The sequence below is a fragment of the Solanum verrucosum genome, unplaced genomic scaffold, assembly GCF_900185275.1.
Source record: "Solanum verrucosum unplaced genomic scaffold, falcon-dt-bn FXZP01000229.1, whole genome shotgun sequence".
NCBI lineage: Eukaryota > Viridiplantae > Streptophyta > Magnoliopsida > Solanales > Solanaceae > Solanum > Solanum verrucosum.
The window spans coordinates 496081-518950 of record NW_026020011.1 but is presented as its reverse complement, the minus strand read 5'-3'; the positions used below and the strand labels follow the sequence as shown (position 1 = coordinate 518950).

At 33.4% G+C, this 22870-nt stretch overlaps 1 protein-coding gene across 1 annotated transcript in view; it reads right to left on the bottom strand.

The window, feature by feature from the left end:
* Window positions 1-12747: 12747 nt before the first annotated feature.
* LOC125820237 (receptor-like protein Cf-9) overlaps window positions 12748-22870 on the bottom strand; it is a 78401-nt gene continuing 68278 nt past the window's right edge. The window contains exons 2-5 of the mRNA XM_049499675.1: window positions 15117-15348; window positions 14577-15044; window positions 13034-14504; window positions 12748-12832 (exon numbers count right to left, since the gene is read on the bottom strand). Coding sequence (XP_049355632.1) covers window positions 13043-14504; window positions 14577-15044; window positions 15117-15348 — 2162 coding nt within the window. The 3' untranslated portion in view covers window positions 12748-12832; window positions 13034-13042. The remainder of the gene's footprint in view (window positions 12833-13033; window positions 14505-14576; window positions 15045-15116; window positions 15349-22870) is intronic.

The window sequence follows — 22870 nt, the reverse complement described above, 5'->3', positions numbered from 1 at the left end:
TAATTTTTATAACAAGATCTGTATTTGTATAATTATAAGTGTATAGGACGAAAATATATGTATTTGTATTTGTATATACACTTTTCTCTCGCTTTATACAAAAACAAACGCATTTTATACATTTTATACCGAAATGTATAAAATGACTAATTGTATACCGAAAATGGCTAATTGTATACCGAATCAGATGACAAAAAAAGGGATGTTTGCTGCGAACTACAAATAAAATAAACTATGACTATAACATTTAATTTGAATTAATAGTTTGCTATTTCATACAAATTTCCCATTAATTAATTATTTTCCTAGTTTTCCTAAAATTAGATGGCGACTCCCTTTACCCTTTCACCCTTTTTACCCCTTTTTAAATTCTTTTAAATCTTTTAAAATTGAGTCACCGCGACGTTGCTCCCTCTCAAAGGATGTCAACAACAACTAGTGAAAAAATGAATTGATTTTACTATATCAAACACTTTATTTTTAGAAATTAATGTTTCTAATTTTGATTAATTGTGATAGCACCAATATAATGGTAGAGTACAAAATCATTATTAGAATGATAATTTCAGACTCATGAGGAGAAAACACAATATTGTGAGATCATATTGATCACTGGTATACCATCAATATTAATTGTGATAAAATTTGTGACAATTTGAGGAAACCCAACCTGGGGACATCAAGGGGGATGAAATTGAAGCAAAAATAATAATTCTGAGTCATATTTGAGGAAACCCAACCTGGGGACTAGAGAACCTATAACCAGGTTTAATGGGAAGAGCGAATCATATGATGACATGTTGTGAAATACACTATTATTAATTTTATTTAATCTCTATGATGTAAGTGAATTCATCCTATAATGATTTGTGGAGGTTGAGTTTTTGAACTCTTAATGAAAGTCTATATCTCGTACGAGTGAAGTGTCAAATTATAGGAGCACCCTTGAAAGATTTCACCTATGTGAGTGTGAAAGTAGGCCGCTTTCTATGAGAATGAGCTTGTTCTAAAAATCATTCATGAAAACTGGGATAACACAAGGCCGTAATGTGCTGGCTATTAAAGCTTGTGTCAACACCTTGATTATTGCGTGTAAGCAATGATACTTTATATCCCTTAAGCAGTCATAGTTCAAGTCTGAGACCACTATTGACTCTAGAGTAAAGATTATTGTTTTACTAAGTGAAGGTTCAATGCAGAGCACACCTTCATTTAGGGGCGGAGCCACCTTGTACCCCCCTTCGGTGGAAAATTATATTATTTATACATGGTTAAAATATTTTTTATGTATATATAGTAGATGTCGAACCCCTTTCGGCTACTTCGTGTGCCTATTTCTACCGATTTTGAATCCCCTTATTGAAAATTCTGGCTCTGCCACTGCATTCATTATGCATAATAGTCTACCTTCAACTAAATTGGTGAACTCTCCTATTTTAATAGTAAAATGAGTGGGAGAATGTTGGTGTTTTATGCATTTTTTTTATTAAAATAAAAATTATTAAGTGCATATGTTAATGGGTACAAATTGTGGTAGAAGATGACTAGTGGTTGTTGTAACTTATATGACCATTAGTGTAACATCTGACAATTTGAAATAACTATAGAGAAGCTGGAAATCGGAAATAGTCATTTTTGGAAGGAATTCAAAAATCTGGAAAATTGGTTAACTGTAGAAATCAGTGAGTTTTTGGCCGACTTTGAGCAGTCAAAACTCCTAGCTCAGGATTATTTAGGAGTAGTTCCAGTTATGGTTGCGAAGCTTGTGGAATGATCTTTCTAACGCAACGGAGTTTGCTCGATTCTAAGTTCGTATGGGTGAGTTATGCCCTTTGAAAGTTGCACAGTTGGCAGGGAATCCGTCCAAAAATTTTAAGGGCATTTTGGTCTTTTCCCTAGCTATTTCTTTTGGGGTTATATTGTGTGTTAGGCTGATTTTTGGATCATTTTTGTCCCATTTTAAAGAGTGAGAGCTAGGGCTTGAGAGTGAAGAGGAGAAGAAGAGGACAAGAAGAGAAGCAAGAGGAGATCAAGCAAGTTTCTGTCAAGGATCGTCGTGGATATCGTCGGGGGTGATCCCTAATAGGTATGTGAGTTCGTAGTGTTGGGTTGATCCTTTCCCCCACACACCAAACTCGTTTTATTTTCGAGAAAAGATTGGTTATGTTGTTGAAGTTGTTGGGTTGTGTTGTTGATTGTGTTGTTGAAGTTCTTGTTGGTTGTGGGACATGATTTGGTTGTGTGTTTGAGTTGAATTTCTTGTATGTTGAGGGATTTTATGATACTTAGTGTTTGGGGTTGAATCCATTGAAGTTAGGTTGGTTTAGAGTTGGGAAAGAGAGGGAGAAAAGTCGGATTTTCTGGGCAAGGGGCTGGCCCGTCGCGCCTGCCAGCGCGCCCCAAAAGGGACTCTGAAGTCCAGCCTTTGGGGCGGCGTGCCTAGCAGCGCACCAGCAGGTCCCTTCTGAGCTTCAAGGGCTGGCGCTCCGCGCCTTGCAGAGCGCCAAGGACGCCAAGTTCCCCCATTCTTTACACACTTTCTCATGCATGTTCCTTGGTATTGTACCTATGTTATATAGTTGTTTCCAACACTCTAAGGTACATTTAGACATCCCTAACTCATCCATAAACATGTGATCATATACCTTGAATCCATAGTTCAATTCAAGGCAAGTTAGGATCGAAGTTAAGGAAAGTTAGAGTCAAGTCAAGCAAAGTTAAGAAGTAAGTCCAAGTAAGTCTCTAAAGCTTTTCAAGAGTCGTTATTAAACGTTTTACCTTCGTTTAAGGTTCAAGTTCAAGTCGAGTAAAGAGTATAGAGTTCAAGCTAAGTAAAGAGTCTCAAGTTTCAAGTTAAGTTAAGAGCATAAAGTCAAGTCCATTTCTCAAAGGTTATTAGGGAACTATGTATTTCCCAAAGAAGTTTCTAAATGTTTTTACATTTGAGTAAGAAAGGAACATCGATTCCAAGAGAGCCTTTGGGCTAGATTTTGAGCAATTATCTCAACTAAAGAAAGATGTGTTTAAAATACTTATGAGCTAAAGTATATTTTTGGGAGTAGTCTTGAGCACCGAGTTGGGGACATGAGTTCATAGTAACTCAACTCTCCATAAGAACCATGGGGCCAACATGGGATTTTCTCGGGTCATACTTTTTAGATGATCACGAAAGTTAAGCTAGTGGATCCACTTAGTAAAGATAGCTTCCTATACCACGGCCAGGTATAAGATGATCCTTGGGCAACGTGAGGTAAAACATTGTATCACCACTAGGGCTCATGGTGGTGATTGTCGGTTAAAAAATCTCCCACTAAAGTTATATTTCTTCTATATAAGTAAAGTTGAGTTTGTTATGGTTTTATCATTAACGAGCTAAGTTGTTCACACTATCTTACAAGCTTTGTATATTGCATGTGTCTTATTGCTTTATATATTGAGTTCAGTTATTCATGAGTCGAACAGAGCCAAGGTAAGTGTTCTCTTGTACTCTTTTCAAGCTTAAGTTGTGGCTTAGCTTTCCATCTCGCATACTCGTACATTCAATGTACTGATGCCAGTTGGCCTGCATCTTATGTCGATGCAGATACAAGTACCCCGAATCAGCATCCAGCACGCCGTTGATCCAGTTGAGCACTCCAGAGTCAGTGGTGAGCCTCCTTGTTTTCCGGAGGACTAGGTTGTTTTGTTCTCTTAGTTTTGCTTCATTAGGATGTTGCCGGGTCTGTCCCAACATCCATCTCAGTATTATAGAGGCTTCATAGACAGTCAGTCAGTTAGTTTTGAGTCTCTCATCTATGTATATATGTAAATATCCTATTTTGAGATTCGAGTTGCCTTTGTGGCCAGATGTTATAAGTTAAGTTGTTTTGAATCCTTGCGTTTGCATTGAGTTATTCTGTTGAGTTAGGTTTCCGCTGAGTTAAGAAAGCTAGGTCAAGGGTTCGCTTGGGGCCAGAAATGGTCTCCGGGTGCTGGTCTCGCCCAGGGTGTAGGCTCAGGGCGTGACAATTAGTTGTTGTAACTCTCATGGTCATTAGTGTCTTGTAACTCATATGACCATTAGTTCTTGTAACTCTCATGGTCATTAGTTTCTTGTAACTCATATGACCATTAGTTTCTTGTAACTCATGTAACATCTAGCCACATCACTACCCCTCATTATTCTACCAATTGATTATATGAAAGACTTCTTCACCTATAAATAGTGGTGTTTTTACTTTGTGAAGCATCCCAAGTAGAAGTGTGAAAATAATGTAAGAAAAGATGAGAAATTTATATTGAGGTTAGTGTAGTGAAAGAGAGAGTTGAGACAAAGAAAATATTCCAAGTCTTCAACTATATTCACTATACAAAAAAGAGTATTATATGTTGAAGGAAGGTATTCTTTTTGTGGAGCTTTGGACTCTTCAACTAATCCGGAGTTGCTTGAGTTGTACGACGTTGTTGGGCTGTTGTATCCTGGAGGGGACAAGTCAAGAGTGATACTGCTGGATTGGTGTAGATTATGCCGCAGTGGGATTGAATCTCCTTAAAGAGAGCAAGATATCCGCGCCTCAGCCTTAAGATTTAATTATATATTTTTGTTGATTTTATTTCACCTGTAATTTATTTTATTTGTGGTATATTACATCAATATTAACTATGTAGTTATAGTTTCTCTTAAATATTTTTCAGTCACAATTCTGTGCGGGATTCGACCTCCAAATGTTTACACTTGTTATATTACATAAGCGACCCATCACATATTTCTATATTTCATCTACAATGCACAAAACACCCTGCATGAGCGTAAATCAAAACAAGAAAAAAATATGATTACAATGAGCGTAAATCGCACAATATCACCACTCCATACTTTAACCTTTGTTTTTAAAGTGCAAGAGGGGGGTGAATTGCCATTTTTTTCGATCTTCTTTTGTTAGTAGTTGACTTGAGAGAAACCTCAGTCGACTACATGTTGCTAACAGGTATGAATAGAATCAAAACTGCCTAAAGTAAACTTGACACAAGAATTTTTATACTGGTTGGGATCCAAAGTGGATCTTACGTCCAGTACCCTTGGGTTGCAAAGGTGTTCTCTTCTAGACTTGGTAACTTTTGATGTGAGTACAAAGTTGAGTGTGACTTCACAGTTTATACTCAGTTTCTTTTCACTCTTTTGTTTTGATACAACGCCTTACCAACAATATTTCTTTTTTTTTTTTTTTTTAAACAGTAAAACTAAGTAATACAATGCTTATCAAAAGTAGAGTAGGGAGTGTTGAGATGATTCCGATTCGATTGTACACTTTGTCAGTTTGTAGATGGAGCATATTTATAGCGTCTAGGCTTGAATCATTCTTGTGAAGAGATGGCAACCCAAGAGATTTGATCCTTGGAAAAGAAGTTAAGGAATCCTTATTTTCCAAGAATAAAGATTAAGGCTAATCTTCATTTCTATTGATTTAGCCTCAATTTACTTGAGATCTTTTGCTAGCCGTTAGCCTCTGTTGACACCCAATTTTGACCCTCCCCGATAGTAATTAATTCCCGAGCTTCTTAAAATTCTAAACAATTTGAAATAATTAGCTTTATAAAATTCAAAATAATTTTCAAGTCATTTTAAGTAGTTTTGTCATTTTTATAAATTTTAAAATAATAAACATGATATTTTATATAATTATGTGTCTAATTAGTATATTTTATGAATGTTCGAAAATTGTCTCAAAACGATTTTAGTTTTATTTAAATATTCGGCTATTTGGTTTAAATTAATTAATAACTTATATTTCGAGTTAATTAGTTTATGATTAAGTTAATTATTATATAATTATGTGTCTAATTAGTATATTTTATAAATATTTGAAAATCATATCAAAAGATTTTTATTTCTTTTTAGCTAAGTGTCTTACTAACTTAGTTTAATTTAAATCATAATTACGATTTTTGAATTAATTAGTTCATGTTTAAGTTAATTATATTATTATCAAGTTAATTATTTTATTTCGTTAAGAATAAGAAGCTCGTTAATTAATTAACATTAAATTTATCTTATTTATTTATTTATTTATATTTTTAGCCACATTCTCCAAGTAAATCTGATTTGGTTAAATTCGTAATCCTAATCGATTATAATTGCAATTCTTTTGGCCAAATCCTCAATTTAAAATCTAGCCATTTCATTACAATTTTAACCCATTTCCCACCTTGCACCCAATTCTTTTCTTGAGACCAAACTTGGGCCTTACTTCCAAGATCAACAGCCCATTATTTTTACCTTAGCAGCAGCCCACATTCCCATTCCAATTCCCAGCCCAAATTCCATTCTTAAGAGACCCAACCCATCAATACAACTTCAGCAGCAACATACAATACCAAACAAATTAGACCCACCTCGTTTCTTCTTCTTTTTCAGGCGAAGAAACCCAAAAACGCACCAGCAGTCCAGCAACATCGCAACAGCATCGCAGCCCAGCAAATCGACCCGAAGCGCGTCCCTCTCCCTCGCCTTTCTTATCCGTTCGTACAAAGAACGTTGGAAACTCGTCCTTCATCATCCAACGTGTCCCAATCTCATCATCTCGACCGTCCTTGGCTCAGAATCGACGGTTGAGCTCATTTTTCCGTTCAAGTTTGTTGAAGAATTTGAAAGATTCGAAAGCATCATAGCATATTCCTTATCCTTTGAAAGAAATTGGAATTTTGAATTCAAAATCCCTAAAAATATTTCTATCCGTTTCCACCCCAAAATTAGCCCTAGTCTCCCTCTATATAAACTTTTTTTCTTTTTCAATGTTAGGGGGGAGGAGAAATTGAGCAAAAAAATAAAATAAAATACAAAAAGGTTTGGCTACCATTTACCTACAAAAAGAATAGCTTCCAAAAGAATTCGGTATAGTCGAATTTATATCAAAGAAATTCTTGGAAATTTTCTAGTCTAAAGTTTTGGGAACTTCATTGTTCGGGTTTTCGTTTGGACTCCTTGTTTGCTGCCCGAGTCTAGCTTGCGTGATAGGAATCTCCTTGTAGTGGTGGAATCGTTCTCCGCTCGTCCTCGCCTCAGCTCGCTGCCCTCAAAAAGGTAAAAATAAAATAAAATTCCAACCTCGATTTACTTTAGTTTAACTTGCCAATCATTTTCTCAAAATGAATTTAGTTGTAACTATTCTTTTTAGCGATTTCCATTCGGTCATTTTGTTAGTCCAATAACTTGTATTATGTCTACTGTTTTAGATTATTGTGAATACTTCTGTTGTACTCATTCCTATTATGAATTTCAAGTACCTCGATTTGTACTCGTCTCTTATGTCATTATGATATCGTCTTAATACTCACATACTTTAAGATTTCATTGGTTGTTTAGAAAAAATGTCCATGTCTCTTGGAATGTGCCTAGATATGAGCTGAATATCAATATTACTCTCTTTAAAGCGTTATAATCATGTTCATTATGTGACGATAGAAATCAGTTCGATTTGATGACTTGATTTTCCGTGATTAATGTCTCTAAGGCTCCTCATACTTGTAGTTCTCTATCCGTCTGTTGTCTCTTTTTCTCTCCAGATCTTGAATTTTGTTTATTTCTACTTTCTTTGCTATTTCAAAGTTGCTATCCTTTTTCATCTTATGATTGTTTTGGTGATTCAGTATTAGTTAATGTTTCAATAAAAAGAAAAAGAGATATAAATTGTCGCTTTCTTTCTAATTGTTTTGACTCTTTGCTACGAGTAGTTGCGATTTAAGTAATGTTAGCTATCTCATTGACATGATTTCTAGATTTCTTGTGTCATGTATTTGGTTCATTCACTGTGATTTGAATATGCATTAGTGAGATACAATGTGAGGTTTGACTTTGATTTTCTTGAGGCAGTAGCTTTCTTGTCAAAGTTAATCATTTTTTCCTCTAATTACTTATATAGTATTTTAGCTAGGTCTTTGCCAACCAACTACCCTTTTGTATGTGTTCTTCTATTGAGCTTATCTTTGTTCAATTTGGTCGTATGTATTGAGTTTTGGCTTTATATTTTTATCTGCTATTTGTGTGGCCATTTTCCAATTTGAGTTTGAGCCTAAAGTCTAGCAAATTGTTAATTGCTTTTCTCTCATTTGTGTGTAGTTATCTTGAATTTTCTTCTTCTAAGTTATGTTTTCTTTGTTATTATTTAAGATTGGTTTTCCCTTGCTAACTTGATTTTGTCTTTCTTTTGCTTGCTATGAAATATGTCCGAGTCCTTGTGGATTCTCTCTTTGCATTTCCGAGATGAGCCGTGAAAGCTCAAATCTCTTTATCGAGTCAACCTTGTCGATTGGAAGTTGACGAACAGGTGTACAAGGTCGAAAAATGATAAATATGGGCTGAAAAAATTAAAATTACAGATTCTGAAAGGCTGAAAACAGCTTAACACAGCCTTTATACACTGATATAAGGGTCAGAACGTGAAAATACGAGTGGAAAGTTGGAACTGCAGGCTGAAAAATGCGAGAATATAGGCATAATGAATATACGGGAACAAATGTAGACATTCGGGCTGAAAATCATTCCGTATACGTCTATATACACTCAGTGTATATAATTCGCTCAAAGTAAAAAAATGGGCCCAAGGCCTCAACCAATTATTTCAGCAGGTCCAAGATAAGGCCCAAATTTGGATACTCATTTCCTTGCTCTTATTTGTTTTATTATATTTGACTACCATATTTATTTGATCTTTGGTTTAACTTAATTAATTCCCCGAAGATAGCCGTCTCTTTTTATATTCAGAGTTAAATATTTATTTTTTCTTATGTATTTTATTTACTATTTAGCTCTATTTTAATATTAGTCATGTCGAAACTCAAGTTATTTCCCCTTAGGAAAATCCCATTTAGTCCCATCTTCCTAAAGATAATAAAAATAATAATAATAAAAATAAATGAGTTTCCTTTTTTTTTTTTTTTGCTTAGTTAAATTTTCAAAAATTAGTCAAAGTTATTTTAGTCAAATCGCCGGTCAACCGCGAGTTAGCGGGCATTCCGAGGGCCTAACACCTTCTCGGAATGTACATTGAACTTCGAACCCTTTTATTTTCAATTGATTTTATCTGTTTAAATCTTTTGAAAACCTTTAATTTTTTCTTGATTTTTTTTTTACTAAAAATTAAGTGGCGACTCTGTCCTTTTGGAAACCCGATTTCTCTTAAACCATAAGTTTAATCGGTTTTTCGAAAACTAAGTCATTTCCCCAACTATATCTTTTTGAGTAAACAGCCTCGATTCTTCAATCTTCAATAGCCGTTGGAGATTTTTCATAATCTTCACCTTCCTTAATTGAGATGTAGCCGTTTGGAATCTGCTTTGATTTAGGCTTCCTTGATTGATCTTATTTAATTTAAGATCTGCCTTGATTTATGTTCTCTGTATTTCAGCTTCCTTGATTGTTGGTCTTCAATTGTCTTGTTTGGTAATCTTCCTTGATTTAAGCAGCATGATCTTGTATCTCTATTTTGGATTCTTTCCTTTTTGATGATCAGCTAACCTTGAAACGCATTAAAATGTTTATCATTAAAACTTTGCACTAACATGTTCCTCCTCAAACAACTATTAGACACACAAATTAATATAGCACCCACCTCGCTATACAAATCAAATAGGTTTACTCCTACCTATCTGAATCATCAAGACACTTTAAACATTGAAATAACTCTCAATACAAAGTATGCTTAAAGACTCAAATGGGTTGACTATAGATAATGATAGGGTAGACTTAGTAAAAAATTGGCTCAACAATTAGGTAGGGAAAATAATTATCTCCATATACATAATGCAATGGGTTGACTATGATAATGATAGGGTAGACTTAGTCAAAAATTGGCTCAACAATTAGGTAGGGAAAATAATTATCTCTATATACATAATGTCTTCAATTTGAGGGACACAAATTCTAACTTTCTTCTATGAAATAAATTACTGATCGTACAATTTATTCATAACAAATAATCAATCAATTCAAAATTTGGAAAATGTTGTCATCTCAAGTCAATGCCCAAATCTTATGGGAAACGTCAAGTTTGGCTCTCTTTGTATAACAACATTATTGTTTTTCTTATCGAAGAAATAGAAGAAAACAAGCAAAACACAAATTTTTCATGTCGTTTGGTAGAGTTTATTGGAAAAAATAATGCATGTATTAACCTTTTGTATTATTAATATCTTGTTAGGTAAGCATTGGTTCTACATTCTGGGATCATAAAAATAAAGCTAAATAGAGTGTGTTAGTAATACATGTATTCATAATGCTTGTATTAGTAATACTTGCATTAATAAAACACATTGCATAACTTCTATAAAAAAATATTTGTTTAGGATAATACCCTCCACACTCTATAGCTTTGGAAAATAGAAAATGTGTTGAGAAGGATTTGAAGGGTTATTATGCCATTAATCAATCTAATACATGTCTTGAAACCTTTTGTATTACTAGTACATAAAAATCTATGGTATTAGTAATACACACCTCAATACACAATAAAGCGTATAACTGATACAAATATTAGATATACATAGGCTAAAAGTGTATTGAATTAACAAGGTACTAATAATACACAAAGCTTATGGATGCATGTTTTTTGTAACGAGGCACTCGTCTTATCCCACCATGACAAGTAAGTCGAAAATCCAAAACATAACGATAGAAAAGCGGAAATTAAAATATCAATGGCATAAATGCGGATAACTTAATCAACTCAAAAATACCCCCAAAATCTGGTTGTCACATGTACAAGCCACTATTACAATTGAATTGAAAAAAATTACAAGTCTCAAATGTCTTTGTTTCTAGAGTAGAACAAGAACATAATAAAGGAACAAGACGGCTTGTTGAGATGACAAGCAACTACGTACCTCTCAAGTGTCCACAGAAAAGCCTCGGACGAAGTAGAGAAGAAGGATAATCACATAGATCTGGGCTCGTGACCTACACAAGTGTAGAAGTAAGGAGTAAGTACCAAACCACATGGTACTCAACAAACAAACTACTAAACGCTAAGTCAAGCAAAGCAGAATACGAGCACTCCTTTCATTCCAACCAAACTTCCACAAACTACAACCTACACATAAATCAACCCAACCTAACAATCTATAAATCACGGAACACATAGTTCAATAGTAACATCTCAACAAGTACAGATCAGTCACGATCAAGTATCAAGTACATCAATCGAAAGTCTCATAAAAATGATCATAACTTCACAAATGGTAATGATGTGCAATGCAATGATACGTCAAGTAAAGTGTCTGTCCTACAATACACTTCCGTTGAATCTCAATTCGAAACCCATAGGGGACTTCCTAGTTCATGCATCTGCCATAGGCGTGTGGCCCGATCCCAATTTTATCTCAATGAATCTGCCAAAAATATGTGGCTCATTCCCTATTTCCACTCAATGTTTCCACCATGGACGTGGGGCCAAATTCCTATTTCCTCTCATCCTCACCAATATCATCACAACAGTGGTACAACATAAATGCAAACATAATAGTGCATTACATAATAGTGCATTGATCAAATATGAGGATGATAATTCAACACTAATATCCAACAACAATTAATCAAAGCATATCATTAAGTGTTCATCTCATTCGGTCAATTGCCACAACATAATCAAGTCACACAAATCAACAAGATTCTAATTTTTAATCCAAGTTGTTTAGCAAGTTCACATCATTAAATTACCATACACAATTCTTATATGAATACCATCACCAATTTCCATTACTTCCTCCATCCCAATTTTTGTGGCACTTTTCTGATTTTGAAATTCAAACAAGTCTATCTTTGATCATAAATTTTGCATATATCTTTTAATTATTTTAAATTGCCAATTATTGTGACTTAAAACCTTTTTACATAGTTCACAAATATATAAATTTCATTTTAAAAAAAATTGAAGATTCCACGCGCAAATTTCTGGTCAAACTTAATCTGTTTGACTCTCGAAAAATGAAAAGTGTCACATAAATTGAGACAGAGAGAGTATTTCCCAACGCATATAACAAGTAAGCTTTCTGATTTTTCCATATGAAACAATTTCTATTTTTTCTTTTCATACCGATTCAATCTCTAATTATCGATGGAATAGCCATTGAATATTTTTAGATAGAAAATTTTGTAGGAAAAAATATAGTGATATTTTAAGTAGTGTAATATTGAAGTCTCACAACTTTAATGTATGTTAGTGTTAATTTTTATATGTGATGGTGGTAGTGAGGTTTCTTGTTGAATAATTTGAATCTTCAGAAGGTGTTTTAAATTTTTTATTTGGTACTTTGTACCTGCCAAAGGCTACATATACATTCTTTCTGTTCCGTTTTACTTCAATAAATTTTGACTTGACACACCTATTAAGAAAACAATGATTGCAATAGTGAGTTCAATAGAGTCTTAAACATATTTACTCACTACATTTTTCAAAGAAATTAACTCAATGTTAATAAATTGAGGATACAATATAAAAAAATAAATTATCCTTTTTGATTTATCAAAAATGACAAGTAAAAAGAGATATCAAATTAGAAAAAAAAAATGGACAAATATAGATAGGGACAGGAAGTATTCTCATACTTGAATCCAAGAAATGCAAACATTTCATCCAATACACAACATTTATTGAATACATTAATATCTTACATAAACTTGATATGTCATCAAAGTACATAACATTACATTTTCCCAAGTTAATAGAAAAAGGAAGAAGAAAAGGCTTTACTTATACAACTTTAAAAGAAACCAAAAAAAGTAAAAACTAGCTAATAAGCTAGCAACATATGATATTATTGCATCTCTGTTGAGCATTCCACCAAATGCTCCTCCAAGCACCTGCATGCATGTTGGAATTTATTTATTTATTATCTGATTTTTATTTTTACACCAAGAGAAGTAAGTCTTACTACTATTATTTTGAAAAACTTAATCTATTTTTATTGCTTCTACCAATTGATTGTGGAAAAAGAAATATGCTTTGGATATAACAACATGAAAATTTAGATATATAGATCAAACTATCATTCACTTGTATACCTGAAATTTTTAGTGCCTTTGACTTTGCTGCCTTTTTCTCTGTCGCATAATAATTTTGTACTCCAACCCTTCAATGATTCTTGCAACCCATTTCAAATTTCCAGTTGAGATCATGATATATATAATGGATACTCCAATACATAGCCCACTTCCATATCCCATAAGAGCAGCTTTCCAAAAATCATTTATAAATTCAGAATCGCTTTCTTCATCATCTGACTCATAATCCCTATTATTTGTCTCTGGTGTCAAATTATTTCCACAACCTTTCGAAACAGGAAATCCTTGTAATCCATCATTACCTTCATATGAATTATTTTGAAATGTACCAAATTGATGTCCTTGAGGAATGCATCCTTGAAGATGATTGTGAGAGAGATTTAAGAATGAAAGAAATGTAAGAGCAACAAGTTGTTGTGGTATCTCTCCTGAAAGCTGGTTGAATGAAAGATCCAATGATTCGACTAAAGATAAACTTTCAAGTGATGATGGTATATTACCTTGCAATCTGTTATGAGATAAATTTAGCACCCTAAGTGCAATGAGATCTCCCAAACTACTTGGAATATGTCCTTCAAATTTGTTACTTGAAAGATCGATAGTCTTGAAAAGTGTCGAAATTCTATCCAGTTCATACTCCATTCCCTTCGTTGAAACTGTTACAGAATCATTGTAATCTCTCTCTCCAGATTTACCAAGATATGTTGGTACCTTCGCTGTTTGATCAATTGTCCTCATGGCTTTCAGTTTTTGAAATAGACTAGTCGACAAGTTTCCTGTGAAAGCATTATAAGAAAGATCTATGATTCGAAGCCCATAAAACATGTTTCCATTACTTAAAGCTCTAATTGGCCCATGCAATTTGTTCGATCTCAAGCTTAAAACTTTCAGATTTGGCAAAGTTTCAAACCATATTGGAAATGTGTCGTTGAAGTTATTGTCTCCTAAATCAAGAATTTCCAAGTTTTTGCAATTGGCTAAAGATCGGGGGATTTTTCCTTCTAATTCATTGTCATGCAAGTCTAAGCTTCTGAGTACACTTCCATTGCTAAAAGTTTCTGGAAGAGTCCCATAAAGATTGTTTTGGTGGATATCCAAAACCTCAAGATGACCACCCATGTTGCCAAAACATTGTGGAATTTCTCCCTTCAAATTGTTTCTACCCAAATCTAAAATCCTTAGTGACGTTAGATTGCAAATAGACGAAGGGATATCTTCACCGAGATTATTATCTTCTATTTTCAATACCTCGAGTCCACTAATATTGACTAGACATTGCGGAATTTCTCCCCTCAAGTTGTTTCTCCCCAAATACACCACTTCCAATTTCATCAAATTGCAGAAAGATGAAGGAATTTTCTTAGTGAGATTGTTGTTGTGGAGATACATCCATTGCAAGTTTCTCAATTTGCCCAAGGAATCCGGAATTGAACCAATGAGTTGATTAATATTTAAATACATAGTAACAAGTCTTCCTATATTCCCCAACTCACTTGGAATCGAACCAGAAAGGTTGTTAGCAAAGAGAGACAAAAGATACAACTCATTCAAATTCCCCAAAGAAGTAGGAATAGAACCACTAAGAAAATTAGTAGAGAAATCTAAATAACTAAGAGTCCTTAGGTAACCTATTTCTTCAGGAATGGAGCCAGAAAGGTTATTCTGATAAAGGTACAGAACAGAAAGGCTGGTCAAATTTCCCAATGAAGCAGGAATAACACCACTTAGAGAATTCTTAGCCAAAACTAGTTGACTAAGAGACCTTAAACAACCTATTTCTTCAGGAATGGAGCCAGAAAGGTTATTCTCCTGAAGATACAGAATAGAAAGGCTGGTCAAGTTTCCCAATAAAGCAGGAATAAACCCTGAAAGATGATTCCCATTAAGAAACAAACTAGATAAGTTGGTCAAATTTCCCAATGAAGTAGGAATAGAACCATTAAGAGAATTAGTACCCAAATCTAGAGAAGTAAGAGACCTTAAATAACCTATTTCTATAGGAATCGAGCCAGAAAGATTATTCTGATAAAGAGACAAAATAGACAAGTTGGTCAAATTACTCAATGAGGTGGGGATTGAACCATTTAAAAGGTTGTCATAGATGTAAATGTTCTGGAGCTTGGCTAATGACCCGATTTGTGATGGGATTGTGCCTGAAATCAGATTGGTGTGCAAGTCTATATAGACAAGATTAGTGAGATTACTAATTTCAGGTGGGATAGTTCCAGAGAGATTATTCACACTAAGATCAACATATTCAAGAAAAGGGAGAGTCGAAAATGGAAAGTCATAGAGTGTACCGATGACACGAGCACCTTGAATATCCAACTTGCTTACCCTACCATTTAAGCAAATAACTCCATACCAATCCCTGCATGCATTCGAACTTTGAGTCCATGAAGCTAATAAGGAATTAGTCTTGTTCTTGAAAGTTGCTTTCCATTTTAGGAGGGCAATTTCTTCCTCCTTGGAAGCAAAAGTAACCGAAAAGAGATATAAGAGAATGAGAAATTGAACTATTTTGGGAACCATCATCAAATATATTGATAATATGCTATTTTCTTGGATTTTTTTTTCTTTTGATAAACTTGTGTAGTGTACACATTTATTTATATTGTAGAGATCTTTTTTTATGGTATTGCTAGTCAATGACAAGTCAGTCTTATAATTATTATTATTATTATTTTAAAATAAAATTATCCTATTGGTGAATAGTTCGTTTAGTCAGCTAAATGAATAGGGAAGTATAATTCTCAAATTAGTCCAACGTCATAAATACGATAGAGTAGCATGACTCTTCTGTAAAATAATAATAATTTTGAAATATTGATCTTTTCTAATAGATATGATTTTAAAAATCAAACTCCCCTCCCACAACTTTGAATAATAATCAAAATCCTCCATTTATCTTATGCATTGTCCATTTTATCCTTGTTATATCACATATATCTAATACCTCTTTGTATTATTATATAATTTATTTTTTAATCTTGGTATTTATAGCCGTTTCTTTTAAGTTCATTAATATTACAAGTAGAATAATATTTTAATGAATTTGTCACAAATTATAATATTAATTTTATGACCAGTATTCCAATATAATATTCAATAATTTAGAAATAATCCAAGTTTTTTTATTAAAAAAAAAGAACTGTGCAAATAATTTATTTTAGCTAATAAAAGTACTAGTTGTGGCAATGCTATTTGAGTGCTTTCCACTTAATTGAAGTTTCATTTTCTTGTCCTTAAAAGAAAAAAAAACACACCTAATTTAAATCGAGAAAAAGACTATTTATGTATCAATAATGGAAATTTTAATCTTTAAATTGAATACTTGATATAAACATCAATTGCGGACAAGGTTTTACTTATTATTATTTTTTTTAAAATTTACATTTGATTTTAAAGAATTCACTGTATATGATTGATCAACTTCTATTTTACTACACCAAAGACTACTACTCCATAATTGAATGGAAACACAGCCTATAAATTTTATTTTTTCTCACTTTTTAAATACTAAACACATTTCTTTAAATTTTACTAGTCTTGTAGAAATTTCAAAGAGAAATATTAGGTAGGGAAAATAATAATCATTCTTCATATACATGCTTCTAATTCAAACTTTCTTCTATGAAATAAATTACTGATCGTACAATTTATTCATATCAAATAATCAATCAATCCAAAGTTTGGAAAATGTTGTCATCCTCAAGTCAATGACCCAAGTCTTACGGAAACGTCAAGTTTGGCTCTATTAATTGTCTAACAACATAATTGTTTTTCTTGTCCAAAAAATGACCTTTATTTTAAAAAAATAAAAGAAAACAAGCAAAACACAAAATTTCCTTGTCGTTTGATAGAATGTATTAGCTTTGTTTATTATTAGTATCAGTGACATACATAGGATATCTTGCAAGCGGTGTCTACTTTTAAGTATATATATATAACACAATTCACATATACTATTTATATTTTTTTCAAAAAGTGACAATTTTTTAAAAACTTTTCCTGGATAAGTTTTCGTTTTGAAAATAATCTCATTAAATATAATAGTAGGTTGTTAGGGATGACGATGGAGCAGGGCGTATGCGGGGCGGAGTGGGTTTGAGGCTATGCGGAACGGGGTGGGTTGAAGTGTTTTTTTTTTCAAAACTAATGCGGGGCGGGGCGGTTCGCGGGTATTAGGGGTGTTCGTGGTTCGGTTTGGATCGGTTATTGATTAAAACCAAAACCAAACCAATCTAGTCGGTTTTTTAAATTTCTAAAACCAAATCAAGCTAAACGAAAAGAATAACCGTCGGTTTGGTTATTGTCGATTTGGTTGGGTTTGGTTCAGTTTTTCTGGTTTATTCGGTTTGAAAGTAATAACTTTTTTGAGGATATACATATCTCAATAGACACAAACACCTAATACATGAACAATCCATAGAAAAGTTATTGTCGGTTCAATTAAACAATACTAAAAATTATCATTACACGAATAAAGTGATTCAATTAAGAGAAAGTATGACTATTTTATGTGAAGTAGGGTAGTTAAAGACTAAAATGAATTTTGATGGACTTGGACGTAGGATTGTTATAGTTGGGCTAAAGTGTTGGGTTTGAGAAAATGGTAAAGTTAAAGACTTAAGTTAAATAAAAGTTTACAAAATATTTATCTTTTATTTATGAGTAATATATAAATAATTATAAAATTTATATATCTAATTTATCGGCTTGGTTGGGTTATTTTTGGGTTTTTTATTTAGTAAAACCAAAACCAAACCAAATAGTATCGATTTTCAAAATTTAAAACCAAACCTAACCTAACCAAAACAAATATCAATTTTTTTTAATCGGTTTGATTCGGATTGCAGTTCGATTTGGTTTTTTAACCATAACCATTAACATTTTTGGAGGGTATATGTAATTATAAGCGGGTTCAAACTTAATTTTAATTTTTACATGTTATAAAAGTCATAGAGCATTATTTATTAAGATAATTTCCTTAAAGCTACTAAAATATTGAAGATAGTAAATGAAAATGGTTCAATAAAAAATAATACAATTTCTTACATGTTTTTCAATTGACCTCTAAAAAATATATTTTTAAGTCATTATCTATTAATTAATACAACTTAATGAAAAAATGAATTTATTTGTATGAATTTTAGTTTTAGTATCAAACTTAATCAGAAAAAGAAAACATTTTAAAAATTATGTGATGCTGATTGAAAATGAAAAAAATTATTACACGGAGGATTAAAAATTTTGCGGGTTAAACTCAACCCGCCCCGCCCAATAGCCATCCCTACAAGTTGTACAAGTTTGAACTCACGACCCTCACACAACAATTGACACACTTAACCAATTGAACTGCGTGTCCTTTATAACAAAAGGTAACACTATATTGTATATATCTTTCATCTTTTGTCTTTTAATATATATATATATTCGCGGGGTTTAGATAAAGAAGAAGTTGCTAACAACATAGGCTAAGGGAAAGAGATGAACAGAGTAAAAAAAAAAGTATTTTGGGAGAAATTACATAGATTTAGTAATAACAAACTACTAAACTAGATAAGGGAACCAAAGGAGGGAGTACTGAGTAGGACTTTACAACATAAATCACAAACCACATCTTTCCTCAAACTCATCACCTTTATTACTCAAACTCATCACCTTATATATATATATATTGTAAGTTTTTCTGATAAAGCAATGTCCCGTGACACCCTTTGGACCTTCCTAGATCCACCCCTAATTAGTATCTTGTTTGGTAAGCATTAGTTATATACTCTGGGATCATTTGGTTGGATGTATACAAATAATGGTGAATAGAGTTTATTAATAATGTATGCATTCATAATGCTTGTATTGATAATACTTGCATTAATTATACTGAGATTATTTCTTATGTAGTGTTTGGTTTGGTGTGTTAATACTCCCTCCATCCACTTTTATTTGTCATGTTGCGCTTTTCGAAAGTCAATTTGACTAATTTTCAAAGTTAAATTATATTACATTAATTCAATATTTTAAACAAAAAAATTAGATATTCAAAAACTATATGAAAAGTACTATACATTGCAATTTTTTGCGTATCAATATGATGAAAAAATATATTGTAAAATCTAAGTCAAAGTTATTATAGTTTGACTCTAAAAATGGAAAGTATGACAATTAATAGTGGACGGAGGGAGTATGTCATGGCCCGAGCCTACACCCTAGGCGGGACTGACACTCGAGAACCATTGTTGGCCCCAAGCGAACCCTTGGTCTGACTTATTTACTCAACGGAAGACTTAATTCAACAAAGACAAGTTTATGTAATAAAATGATATGTTATAAAGGAACATTCAACTTGGCCATTAAGGCAAACTCAAGTCTTAACATAAGATAATGACAATGAAAAGACTAAAGAACTAACATCTGATTGTCTATGAAACCTCTAAAACAACTGAGATGGATGTCGGGACAAACCCCACGACATCCTAATGAACTAATAAAATAATTGAAAGAAATAAAAAGGAATCCTCCGGAATGCAATGAGGCTCACCAATTGACTCTGGAGTGCTCACTGGATCAACGATGCGCGAGATGTCGATCCTAGTTACCTGTGTCGCATCATAATAAGATGCAGGCCAACTGACATCAATACATTGAATGTACAAGTATGCGAGTTGGAATGCTAAACACAACATAGGCTTGAAAGGAATCTGAAGAACTTACCTCGCTCAACTCAATATAACTGAACTCATTTCAATATAAAGTAGTTTAAAACAAGTGCAATATAAAGAAAATCTGTTTAAAACATTATGTCAACTCTGTGTGTATGCAAAGATACATATAACTTTGAGATGTATGTAAAAATACAAATAAACAGTGTATTTAAGAATACAATTACTTCTGTGGGAGTTTCTCTAACCGACAATTATCACGTAAGAGCTATTATAATGATACAACGTTTTGCCTCACGCTGCCAGGGCCGTCCTATACCTTGCCCAGGGTATAGAACCTGAACTACTAAGTGGATTCACTAGTCAATGCTAAAAAACACTAAAGGAATCATCTAGAACGTATTTTCTACCCATGATGGCTACATGATTTATGTGGGCTGTGAGTTGTCTGAACTCTCCCCCATATCGGTGCTCAATATTACTCCCAAAAATGTGATATTAGCTCTTATGTTTAAAAACATACTTCTTTCTGTGATTTGAGATAATTGCTCAAAAACTTAGCTCAAAGGCTATCTTGGAAATCATAGTTTCCTCTCTTGCTTCATTTAGAAAGCGATTACTCTTTGCTAATAACTAGCTCAAAGGCTCTTCGGAAATCAAAGTTTTCTTTCTTGTTTAAATGTGAAAACATTTTACTCTTTGGGAATACAAAGTCCCGATATACTTCTTTTTAAGAAATGAACTCAACTCTTTACTCTTTGCTTAACTTGAAACTTAAGTCTTTAAACAAAGTTAAAATGTTTGTGAAAGACTTTTGAAACCTTTATAAACTTCTCTTGACTTTGATCTTAACTTTCCTTGAATTAGGCAATGGATTCAAGGTTCATGATATCATGTTTATGGATGATTTCATGATGTTTATATGTACCTTAGAGTGTTGGAATCAGCTAGAAAAGATAGGTACATTGATAAGGAACAAGTACTAAAAGGTGGGAAACGAATGGGGAGAACCGGCATCCATGAAGCTCTGAGAGGCGCGGGGCGCCAACCCTCAAAGTTCAAAGAGTGACTTGGGGAGCTCTGGCTGGTGCGGAGCCCCAGAGGTCAGAGTTCCGAGAGCCTCTCATGGGGCTATGAGAGGCGCGACGCCCCAATCCCCTGCCCAGGTGAACTCCAGCTTTTCTTCCTCCTTTTTCATCTCTAAACCCTCTAAACTTCAATGGTTATTTCCCCAAACACTTAGAATCATTTATACCCTCAATATGTATACTAGATTCAAACTGAAATTACACCTGGAAACATGAATCAAAGCGCAAGAAACTTCAACAACACAACCCACAAGAATTCAAACGAATTTCATCAAGAACTCAAAAGATTTACTTTCAAATCAAACATATTTCGCTGAATTGAATCATGATTGGCGCGTGGGTGAACTAACCCAATGCTATGTGATCTCACATACTTCGTAAGGATCACCCCTTGACGAAATCCACAAGCTAAGACGTCGCGCCCTATTTCGAACCGGCCAAAACAGTTCACACCATAATATGGCTGGCACTCTAATTTTTGAAAAGTTTTTTTTGTTTTTGTTTTAGAGTCGCCACCTAAATTTTAAGGAAAATGTTAGGAAAACCATTTTTTAATATATAAATGTAAACTCTGTTTTGATTTGCGAAACCAGTGAGATTCTGAGTAAGGGTTTTGATTACTCGAGTGGAAGGTATTAAGCATCACTCAGAGCCTATCTGAAGATAATCCTTAAACTCAATTTAGAAAAATATGATTAGAAAAACTTGTTTATTTATTTGCTTTAAAAATTAGTGATAAGTTATTTAGTTAGTTTAAAATGAGTGCAATACAAGGTGCGACATATATATATGTCATATAAAATAGATTTAATAGTAGTATTGTAAAATAAATAAATAAATGTACTTAAATATACGGTATATTCATATGTAAAATATATATATATATAGTTGTTTTATAATAAAGTTATCCTAAAAATATATAGATGTTGAATTTGCGAAAATCTGGCGTCTTATTAAGACGTGAAAAATAAGATAGTAGTTGAGTGTAAATATGTTGTCACACCCCGAGTATACACCCTGGGCGGGACCGGCACCCGAAGACCATTTTTGGCCCCAAGCGAACCTTTGGCCTGGCTTTCTTAACTCAATGGAAACCTAACTCAACAGAATAACTTAATGCAAATGCAAGTCAACAAACAACTTAGTTATAAAATCTGGCCACAAAGGCAACTCGAATCTCAAAATAGGATATTTACATATATACATAGATAAAAGACTCAAAACTAACTGACTGACTGTCTATGAAGCCTCAAAATACTGAGATGGATGTTGGGACAGACCCCACACATCCTGATAAAACAAAACTTAAGAACATAAATCAACCGTGTCCTCCGGAAGCAAGGAGGCTCACCACTGACTTTGGAGTGCTCAGCTGGATCAACGACATGCAGGATGCTGATCCGAGGTACCTGTTTCTGCATCATAATAAGATGTAGGCCAACTGGCATCAGTACATGGAATGTACGAGTATGCGAGATGGAAAGATAAACCACGACTTAAGCTTGAAAGGAATACAAGAGAACACTTACCTTGGCCCTGTACGACTCAAGAATAACTTAACTGAACTCAATATATATATATATATATATAAGGCAATAAGACACATGTGATATATAAAGCTTTTAAAACATTTCAAAACAACTTAGTTCGTTAATGATTAAAGCAATAACAACTCAACTTTATTTATATAAAAGTAGTATAACTTTAGTGGGAGATTCTTTAACCGACAACCACCACTATGAGACCTAGTGGTGGTACAACGCTTTACCTCACGTAGCCCAAGGACCATCCTATACCTTGCCATGATAGGACCTTACTTTTGCTTAATGGATCCACTAGCTTAATCTTACGTGATCATCTAAAAAGAATGATACGTCAACTCCCATGTTGGCGCATGGTTCTTATAGAGAGTTGAGTTAGTATGAACTCGTGTCCCCAATTCGGTGCTCAATACTACTCCCAAAATACTTTGGCTCATAAGTGTCTTTAAACACATCTTTCTTTAATTGAGATGATTACTCAAAACTTAGCCCAAAGGCTACTTTGGAAAACATGGTTCCCCTCTTATTCAAATGTAAAAAAAAACA